The following is a 10269-nucleotide window of genomic DNA, read 5'->3' on the forward strand; positions in this document are numbered from 1 at the left end:
TGTGTTTTATTTGATCACGGTACTGACCGCCTGCCAGCTGTCAGCTACCACTCTACGCGTTCTCAGCCGAGTCTCGTCCAGATTGTATGCAGTTTTGGTTCCTCGCATATACCGTACCATTTCATTCTGTGCAGCAAGTGAATGGGCGCTGAATGTGTTGAATGTCGACCCTTTCTTTCTCCGTTTCGGTCCTTCACGGGCCGCGGACTATCTCCAGCACGTGCGGCACCTACAGATCAAAGCTCCATTCCACCTTGTTCGGTTTAACCGATGTGCATACTACAACATATTTCGTGCAGCGGGGCTGCCGGAGTCTCCGGCTACACTGGGAGCCTCGGACGAGGCGACGGCACATCAGCAATTCCTAGACGACGTGAAGGATCAATTGCAGCTGATATTCACCCACCTGAAGCCGAATAGACTGAGCACGTTTGAGTTCGTATAAGCCGGTATCTGTCTATCGAGACCTGTGATTGACTAGCAATAGATGGCGCCTAGGGACATGTGTTCCGGTGGGAGTTCTCGACAAGGAAGGCTATCTCAGTCGGTACCAACAGCGCCTCACTCGTCTCTCACTCGTCACTGACGGTACCTGCCCTGAAACATTGCACCGCTTGGAAGGAGTGTCTAGACTATCCTGCCTGACGGCGTTTGAGTGGGAAGGACTCCAACATCCGTCCGAGGTTGATTTGTTACGACAGTGCATCCGTCGGAACTGGCGCCGCCTGGATCATCTGTCCATCGGCTTCGTTCCATCAGCTTTTGCCCGTGCTCTGTGCTGGGAGAGCCTTGGGCTTCAGCAATCGGAGCTCGGGGTCGGGAATATAGGTACCGGTGAGACAAGGAACGGGGATACAGGGATCGGGAATCTGACAGCTCTTCCCGCTCTGTCCACATTATCACTTTCAAAGGTGACCCTGCCTCCAGATATCTCATCAGAGCGCGATGCGATATTCTATTCCCTGCGAGCGCTCACGCTGCGCGACTGCCCGAATCAGCTGCGTCTCGTGCAATTACTGTCGCGGTCACAAAAGCCGCTCCGACTAACGCATTTTGAATTTTCTTTCGATTACCTGCTGCACGAACCGGGTGAAGGACGTAGCCTATCTGCTGTTGTGCGGTTCTTATGTTCGTTTCGTGGGCTACAGCATCTATACCTGAGGTTGTCCAACTTCCCGGCGTCAAAATCTCACATCCAGGATGCCATCCGACATCACCAGTCTACGTTGAAAAGCCTCGTCTACCATGAGCGCCAACTCGCTCCCATCGATGCCGATGGCTTATTTGAGGATGATCGTGATGTGTCACCCGCGTGGGTAACAAACTTGTCTGCCATTGTAGACCTGGGCCAGGTGTCTGCTCTGGGTCTGTGTGCTAGTCCATCTGCAGCTGTAAGTTTTCCTCCGTCCAGTAAACGTGTGCCCGCTAATGAGAACAGCGTCTGTGCCTTCGACCCACGGCCAAGCATTCCCAGCTTCAGATTCTACATCTGCGGTTCAGCGGCCTCGATCGAATCCACCGAGACATCCCACGAGAGATTACCACCTTTCTACATGAGACGCGCAAAGGGTACTCACGGCATCCTCGTTCGTGCTGGGGTTCTGTGAACCGGAATGCCTCCAATGATAACTACAACTACGGTCCTATTTTCGATGAGTACTTTGACAGGTCACAATTCGAGTATATGGACCCGCAGCAGGCAGTCCTTGCGTCTTCCGCAGCGATTGCAGAGGCCGAGGATCTCGTGTCGTTTGCTGAATGGGCATTCGGCCCCCACGGACTGCCGGCTCTGCAGGTCCTCGCGTTTGGGGACTTCTCCCACGGTGATCGATACCGGAGCCAGCAGTTTCTAATGCGTCGTGCCTATTCTCCATGGGAGTGTGGTGGTAAGGTGCTTGCAGGCCTTGCATGCGATGATACGACGCGGCTGCCCTTTCGTCCGGCAGATATGAGTGACCCTTCGATTTGGGACAGTGCTGTAGTAGACGGGGCTCGTTTTTTGTCCGCATGCCCAGGAGGCGGATTGATGGAGTCACCGTACGAGCTGTAGGCCCGCATTTTGTCTTTCTGGATTCTTCCTTGTGGTTCGCGGGGGCTACGCGACGCAACGCGTCCCTTGATGGATTTTGTCAAAAAAAGCAGTTGCATATGATCGTGATCTGTCTTGCTCTTATTCATACTTAGAAAATGAATCTTTTGCGGCCTTCATATTCAGTCTACAGTAGTTCACTGTACAGCGATTTTCGAAAACAGTTTACCCATCAGACACTCAAACTTCGTTTCTGGGCCCGTACCCGAAACAAGCTAAACTCTTATTGGGGCAAGTGGTAAGACATTGTCCACTTATAGATCAGTTCCATGTACGAGCTAGCCTTATCTGGCCTAGCGTTGTCTCGGGTACGGGCCGAGAAACAAAGTGTGAGTGTCTGAGGGGTAAACTGTTTTCGAAAATCGCTGTAAGCGTACAGTACAATAATATGAACTCGTAAGGCCTGTCTTAGCATTATCCAAGCAAGTCCAACAGATACTGTACAGTACAGAACTCGTAATTCATCAATTTAGCAATCCGCAAACCGACACTTCTCCACCATTCTGATTTAATATTATTTTGTAGCTTTGTCTTTCCCGTAGAATTGAGCAGGTTCGGCGAAATGTTAAGCGGTTCCTACGCACACCCGCGGTTCCTTGCTGCCCCCCATTTATATGAGCGTGACCGGGCGTAATCGACCGACAGTACAAGGATATCCACCCATAGCAAGGCATCCTTTATTGAGTCTGGCAGTGAATAAGGACAGTTCAATGCGGGCGTGTTTATTACGATAGTCAGCTGTGTGGTGAAAGCATCCTCTGTGACAGCATGGAATCTCCCTAGAAGCTAGTCTATTGTACCGAGCTCTTTTGGCTTTTGATATAAAAGATACTCTGTACACGATCCAGACTTACTCTTTTCTTCCTGGTCCTCTACTCTCTGAAAATCAACGAGCTTTCGATTCCCTACACTTCAATGGAACAGGTTCCTCCTGTTTCTCCCTCCCCGTCGGGACGAGCTAATAAAAGAAAGCGCGAATGTCCAGATCAGTTCAATAGTCCAATCGGCATCCCAGGAAGCCCCGAAGATGTGACCGATTTCACTTTGCCCTTTTATGGCTGGCTCTAACCATCACATAGACAATTCCGACCGGCGCGGCCTGCTCCCTAACTAGCGATATGGCACAGATCCTTCAAAACCCTCATTCTTCGCCGTCCTCTGCCGTTGACCTCCTGGACCTGTATTTGTGTCTGTGGGAGTGCTACACGATCAAGTCGGCCGGCAAAATACGCTTGGAAGAGGAACGTCGCTACCTGCAAAACTCACAAAAATGGCTGGCGGAGGAGAACAAAAAGCTTCAGCAATGCTGCAATCATCAAGAACTGCTGCTGTGGGATCGTCGTCAGGCCTTTCTCTCTGTACACCAGGGCGTTCTCGGAACATTGCAGAATAGTGACAGACACTCGTGTCAGATAAGTGAGCTACAATGAGTTCATGCAGGGGCAAATTGAAACACGCTAGCTTCAGTTGACCAAGGCTTGGGGTGTAATAGCAAATAGCACAGTGTGACCGGTCTTGTGGTTCTTGCGTGGAACCACGCCGGCAGGAACGACCGGTGGAAAAGTTCAACGGAGTATGAGTGGGGCGGGCATTCCTGACACCTCACCACCAATGTACACTTTCAACGGAAATTGGATCATTCACCGTTTGCTTCTACGTAAACCAGGAGAACCCATCACTTGGTAACATAGCCTTCTCTTGAACATGGTCAAGCCTCTCGGACCTAGTTCTTTTTCTTTCTTCTTCTTTTCAATGGGCTTTCTCTAACCTAGAAGCTAGCCACCCTGGCCTCTACATATAGACCCAATAAAACCCCATCATATCCTACCTCCATAAACTGTCTTTCATCGCGAACGTGGCACTTGCTGCATGAGGATAATGGGACAACTTGATCAAATTGGTTAGTTGGATGATCTTCGATACTTAATGTCGGCGCTGATGGTCCCTTCAGACTATGATTTGGATCTAGATCTTGAGTCCATTTGGCGAGAATTTCCCAATATGCCGACACTGCCACCTTGCCCCGCAGAAAATGGTAGCTCTCTGTGCTCAAACCAACCAATCGGCGGATGCTTAGAGTATACTCAGCATGGGGATAAGAGGGTTCCTGCCATCGAATATGTCTTCTACCCCAGCTATGAGAATTTCTGCGCCTTCAGCTGGACAGGGCCGGATCCGTTATCCCACGACACGTGCGCCGATGATATTTTCCTTTATGTATCCGCGTTTCTGCTTTTTGAGCGGGTGAACTGGATAGAACTCCGACTCAATAAGTTCAGTACGGAGACTGAAGAGGCTGTCGAAGAGTATCCGTTCTTCCTTCCGCGGGTTGAGTCAATGCTGGGCAACTTACGAAGGATACGTGGTCAAATAAGTGACATTCTCTCGCAGCATTCTACTATGGAAAACATATCAAGCGCTGGACAAGCACGGTTTCAGTTAGCTATATGGCCGCGGGTAGAGGTCACAGACAGTTCCACGATGTGGGATTCGGTTCCATTATCTGGCATTCACCCTTCTACGTCCATGCCATTTCTTGATCCACAAGACTTTGTGCAGAATATAGTGGGAAACTGGGAAATCTGAGCATCCTAATTTCGTGGGTCGCCAGTTCTCAGCGTGACGGTTGGGCGTGGTGCTTGAAGGCTTGCCTCAGGATTCTTCGCCTTTGACCCAAGCTTTGCTTGTCAGCGATCCTATAGGGCTTTCCAACACGGTTTCTTTGCCTTTTTTCGTTTGCCTCTAAATGAAACTCGTCACGTCACCGCTGGTGTTCTATCTCGCCGTGAAGGGCGTAGTTTCACCTTTTTGTTCTCCGGGTGTCTGCTTCTGTGGCAATAGTTTATTCGCCTTTGCCAATTCGGATCCAATCAATATAGTGGCTTTCTGTTTCCAGTATTCGCCTCTCGTGTATTTTCGGTCGTCTTAATCTTTGATCCAACCTAAGCAAGGGTTGACTCATCCGTGAACGGAAAATGCCTTTTATTAATGACTTCATCCTCCATATGCCAGCTCTCAACTAGATACCTCGTAATGTGGCTTTTGTCACACTGAGATACATAAGATCTATGGTCTGTGGGATTTCTGAGTCAAATTTCAGACCGTTCATTCAATGAATATTTGACAACAGGTTCAACGGAAATGGAGGAGCTCCAAGACCGACTTGGCTACCACTTCAACTCCACTCCATTGTTAGAAGAGGCTTTGCATCCAGCTGGAACTCGTCCGCTGCAAGGCAACAAGCGTCTGGCACTCGTTGGAGACTCCGTTCTGTCCACTTCACTTCTGGACGAATGGTACGGTAGTGAAAATACCATCGGCACGTTGAACTGTGAAATCGCTAATTTATGATGAGTTCTGACTAGACACAGAAGATGGGGATCACATACTGCGAAAGAATGCTTGCAACAAACATTTGAGCTGCAAAGGTGAGGCGTGTGAGCTGGACGACTTTATAACCGGCCAACCGGCACAAAAGGGTGAGATCACTAATGGCACTCGTGCGACGACGGTGGAAGCCATTCTTGGCGCTGTTTGGATTGATTCAGGAAAGAACATTCATGCTGTCGATCGTGTAAAAGCCAACTTGGGTATCGGTGTGTAATACTGGCTAGTGCGGAAACCTACTGTGATGTTCGATGTCCCTATAATTTTGTGATTTCGTTTAATTCGGAGGCTACTCAGATCGGTAGGCAATGACTTAAAGAAATGCAATGATGGTGTTGTTTTTCCTTCCTATCTCTTCTTTCATTTACTAAGTATCATGGGCAATCCTGGGTTGTTCCACAACCGGTGACAGGTAAATGGGGGCGTGTTATAACATGCGGTGGTTCCATTCACGGCGTAATAGGTCTGCCAAAAGTTGCTACAGGATGCACTGTTGTAGTACAGCTGGTCTTTGTTGGAGTACCAGGAATTGAAGTTACTCGTGACGGATATATCCAATTGCTCCTGCTGTGTCAATGAGCGATTAAGTTGTAGACTGCGAGAAATGTAGGCGTTGGAGATATTTCGTGCCAGAACCGAGTCAGTGAATTGGGTGACACCGAAATCTCCGGTGCAGTTAAGCTGTGTCCAGGCAATGAGTTGAAGTGGAGCAAAAAGCGTCTAAAGCTAGTCAGCGAAGCCGCGAGACGGAATGTTCAATTAACTACGTTGATGGCAGGCTGAACATCAAGTTCAGGTCTTGGCGCAGCCGCTACAGCGGTAGCTATAGCTAGAGTGATCATTGCTGCCAGTATCTTGGATTGCATGATTTACAAACGAGGACATTGTGAAGGCTGGGTTAGGGAACTGACCGCTTTTATTTTGGGAACAGTAATGACGTCAGTGAGGACAATGACCGGTCGGATTGAACAGGGGACCTCAAGTCCCTCAAATAATTGTACCAACCATTTTCCATTGGGCAAAGAAGCTGAGGACCGATAGTGCAGTGGTTCAGTTGATGGAAGATTATATTCAGTTATCCTACATGTTTGGGCGCGTTTGTGGGCCTTAAAAGTTGCGGATTCAACCGGGTTCCCAACCGGCAGTTAAGAAGCAAACCGTTAAGAAGCAAACCGTTATGAAGCAAACCGTTAAGAAGCAAACCATAGTTGAACCGTGTCGTTTGCATACAGTACAGCAATGCGGAAAGACAATTTTCCCTGTTCAATTCCTGGTCAAGATATGCCTTCGCGCCTAACTACCTATGCGTGTGTCCTTCTGGATCCCAAGGACCTAATATGGTTTGGGTTGCGATCAACGATATACCTTGACTTAGGGTGGAAACGCTTCCATGAACTAATGCCAAAGCTCTATATTCTCCCGTATACTTTATAATCAGCGCCACTTAGGGCTCACTTCTTTAAAGCCTTCAGCTAATCTCTCGGCCCAAATAATTATGAATTGGTTTATTGGCACTAAATTGTGGATGGATGCAAGGTATGAGGAGCTCATGATTTACGTGCTTCAAATACTAATAAAATGCTAAGCAATAGAACCAAGAGATCTTTTCGCCCCTCGAAATCTTCTCGAAAAGAAGGCGGTTCAGTGCCTCCTGTGGAGTGTGCTGAATCTACGAGACGAAATGCACACACCAGCCTACCCGAGATCGGCACGCTTCGCTGCCAGCTTTGCCATGGCCGGCGATCGTCTTTCTATCATACCAATCACCTAGAAGATTCATTAATATTCCCTCGAGAAGGAATCTGCTCGCGAAGGCGGACCGGCTGTGCGGCGAACAAGGCCAGGCTCCAAGCTTTCCATGGTGCCCTCCCTGTGATACATGAACTGCCGGCGGAAGATACGATTGCCAATGAGCTGAAAACTCAACCATTGTGTTGAGACCGCCTCAATCGAAGAGGCCTCCACTAGAGGCAGGCGCAGCGAATCCGACACGCGGTGCGCGTAGGCGAATTTGAGTGAAGTGTTGAAACCAACTAGGCTATTAAGGTGCAGAATGACGCTGGTAGGGATTCATGGTTCGGTAACTGTGATAGTAGACTTTCAGTGCCCTTGTGCCAATCTATTTTCTACCCACTTCGAGTGGTTGCTCATCTCGACTTTTCCGGTTTCCGTATCAATTTTTGTGGGCGATGAATACTGTAGCTTACGGTTGTCCACTGGAATTCGTCGTTCTTGGTGAATACGCTTGCCCTCTCCCGCTCCCGAGGCTGTGTGTGTTGGATCCTGGCGGTCAACTGCAGACTCGACGCTGCCGGGCAAATCGTCATTCCCATCCGGTGCAGGGCTCATATCGGGGTCGAGAACGATCAGCTGGAGATTTCTTCCTGCGTGTGGCTGTACAGTCTTCGTCACGGCCTCACTTATTGACGGACCTGCACATACTGCGTAGATTGTTAGCACCGTAACCGTAATATTGCGCTCTTCAGCGCACTGAAGTGGATGGAGGTTGGACTTGGGAAACTCACCCGCTACGGCCATGGCTCCGCGTTGATTGTTGAGATACCGCGCAACTTCCTCCTCGATCTTGATCGAGCCATAAAAGTAGCAAAGCATTGCGTTGTGCTCGTAGGAAAGGTTTTCCTGGGGACTTGATTGAGTACGCGGGCAGTAGATGCTGAACCGCAAAATCTGAAGCACGGTCAGGTCGCAGCGCACAGAATGAGCTGCAGTAGCAGAAAACTCACCTTGAACGATCTCCAGTCGCGATTGAAAAGGTCTTGCATCCATTCATTTACCCATTGTGGATTTTCTGCCAGAACTTCAGCCACCTTTCAGACTCTAAAAAAGTACTAGTCCAAGATAGAAACATACCATCTTTGCCAACTTGTCGCTTCCAGAGAACCTCTAGCTTTCGCACCATTACTTCTCGCTTGCGGCTGGCCTCCACCAACATTTCAATGTATGAAAGCGCTCGGAAAAACCCGATGTCCTCTACCACGAAGAGGATTGTACCGAACCGATAGAAATCGAGAGGGTGTCCGTACGGTCCGAGTATGATGGCCGACTGCTTGACTGGGGATCTCAGTGCTTCGTGGTACAGCTTTCGCGCAAGCCCAGGTTGAGGCTCTGCTACCATACGGACTATTCTTTGAGTTGGTCCATCTTCCCAGAATGCAATATAGAACTGAGGAAGCTGAAAGAAAGCGCGAAAGCCGGCTCGTGGCATCCAAAGCTGCACATACTGGCCAGGGCGGATCGCTCGGTTGAGAGGTAGCTCTATGTCAAGCCAAAGGAAATGGCTTACAGAGTTCATGACTACCTTATTTCGGGACGATCTCCAAGGTTTCTGATCCCATGCGGCCATTGTGCAGACAAGAGCGCTAATGAATATCCACAAGCAGATAGCGCCTACCAGGTACCACCGATACAGTGAGTGTCGCTCCACCAGATGGTATATAAGCGCGCCAATCGCCGTTGCTGCAAGAAGGTAGTGACATTTCATCGCAAATTGTAGGTGTCGCCGTTGGGCCGCCGCACAAGTAACAGGTATCATGAGAACGAGAGCACAACCTGCCTTTATTTGATGAGATGTTGATCTGCGCAATAGGCACACTTAGCCTCGGAGTATGCTTTACTTACGGCTATTGGAATTATGTATCGTGAGTTTGCCAAGTCCATCGTTCTGGCGACAGTAACGAGCAGCGAACAGTGTAACAGAGAATGGAGCACGCAAATGCGACCTACCCAGCGATGGAACCACGCGAGCATCTGGCGGTCCACGTGGAGCAGATCCGCCGGAAGACCAAAGCTGATACCGGTGCACAAAGGCACGAGGTTGATGACTGCCATGGAGCCAGCCCTTTTCTGTGCTTCTGCCCAAGAATGGGCTCGAAGTCGGAGGCCAACAATGTTCCCCGCCAGCATGACAGCCAGGATTAGCGCTTGCCAGTAATTTGAGATGTCCAGCCAACGCATGCATTTTGGCAGGTGGACGAAGGCAAACCGTCTCCAAGGTATTAATATTTTCGACCGGAAAGGGCGACGAAAGAACACATGGCGTCTTGTCCATGCCCAGCGCCACACATCACGTGCAAGCCAATAGATCAAGCAAATTGCTATGATTATGGCCGCTGAGATGGCATACAAGTTAGGGAGAGAGGTGTCAGCAATCCATCGATACCACTTTGACCCGATTGGGGGCATTCTTTTGGCTGTCAGCCTAGAGAGAGGGCCAGTTATTCTTATAGAGACGCATGAGTATTGTGTTATAGTCATTGTTTTTCTATCAATAAAGTTGGCTTTGTGGCCATGGGTGATAAGACAGCTGCGGTTTCTTGCGGCATGTTTCTTGCGGGCTCAAACGACCGATTACGCGGTTTGCCTTCCACGTAATCCCTGTTAGAGCGATCCCCGCAGCAAAATAATCTTTGATCTAACATACAAAATTGGGTATTTTCCTCTCCGGTATATTATCCTGTGACCAGTCATGGCATCATTAATCCTTCTGTATACCTCTTCTTTCTTCATATGCAAGTCTCGCGGGTAACAATGTTGAAAGCTGGTAAGTCTGAATACCTCAGAGTTTGATACAAGATCCGGTCAATCTGAGCTAATCATAGTAGATCTCTAAGGTTGCTTTCCATCGGGCTGCTCTGGGTACTGCAGCCTCTTCTTTGCCAATTCGGACTTCAGTTCGTTGTTCTTGAGCTCTAGGGCGCAATTTTCTCCCTGAAGGATCTTGATATGTTCAAACAAAGACTTATTTTGCTCCTCCAAACTGGCTTTTTCATTTG

The 10269-nt window shown here is 49.1% G+C and overlaps 5 protein-coding genes across 5 annotated transcripts; 2 read left to right on the forward strand and 3 right to left on the reverse strand.

Annotated features, from left to right (window-relative positions):
* Window positions 1-301: 301 nt before the first annotated feature.
* On the forward strand, window positions 302-3519 carry PENARI_c122G00212 (uncharacterized protein; the record flags this gene model as incomplete). Its single annotated transcript, XM_022637928.1, has 4 exons — window positions 302-435; window positions 488-1391; window positions 1439-1891; window positions 3169-3519. Coding segments are annotated over 4 exons (1842 nt in total), but the record flags the coding sequence as incomplete, so codon positions are not given.
* Window positions 3520-5230: 1711 nt separating this feature from the next.
* On the forward strand, window positions 5231-5693 carry PENARI_c122G07213 (uncharacterized protein; the record flags this gene model as incomplete). The annotated part of the gene is made up of 2 exons (XM_022637931.1): window positions 5231-5390; window positions 5455-5693. The coding sequence occupies 2 exons, from the start codon at window positions 5231-5233 to the stop codon at window positions 5691-5693; spliced, it is 399 nt and encodes a 132-aa protein (XP_022482215.1).
* A 1452-nt stretch (window positions 5694-7145) lies between these two features.
* PENARI_c122G06215 (uncharacterized protein) lies at window positions 7146-8840 on the reverse strand (the record flags this gene model as incomplete). Its single annotated transcript, XM_022637930.1, has 6 exons — window positions 7146-7243; window positions 7297-7514; window positions 7611-7917; window positions 8002-8164; window positions 8221-8285; window positions 8348-8840. The coding sequence occupies 6 exons, from the start codon at window positions 8838-8840 to the stop codon at window positions 7146-7148; spliced, it is 1344 nt and encodes a 447-aa protein (XP_022482213.1).
* A 271-nt stretch (window positions 8841-9111) lies between these two features.
* PENARI_c122G04862 (uncharacterized protein) lies at window positions 9112-9325 on the reverse strand (the record flags this gene model as incomplete). Its single annotated transcript, XM_022637929.1, has 2 exons — window positions 9112-9117; window positions 9221-9325. 2 exons carry the CDS (start codon window positions 9323-9325, stop codon window positions 9112-9114), a joined length of 111 nt encoding a protein of 36 aa, XP_022482214.1.
* Window positions 9326-10102: 777 nt separating this feature from the next.
* PENARI_c122G11984 (uncharacterized protein) lies at window positions 10103-10255 on the reverse strand (the record flags this gene model as incomplete). Its single annotated transcript, XM_022637932.1, has 1 exon — window positions 10103-10255. A coding segment is annotated over one exon (153 nt), but the record flags the coding sequence as incomplete, so codon positions are not given.
* Between the last annotated feature and the right edge of the window lie 14 nt (window positions 10256-10269).

The sequence above is a fragment of the Penicillium arizonense genome (assembly GCF_001773325.1).
Source record: "Penicillium arizonense strain CBS 141311 chromosome Unknown PENARI_contig122, whole genome shotgun sequence".
Lineage (NCBI taxonomy): Eukaryota > Fungi > Ascomycota > Eurotiomycetes > Eurotiales > Aspergillaceae > Penicillium > Penicillium arizonense.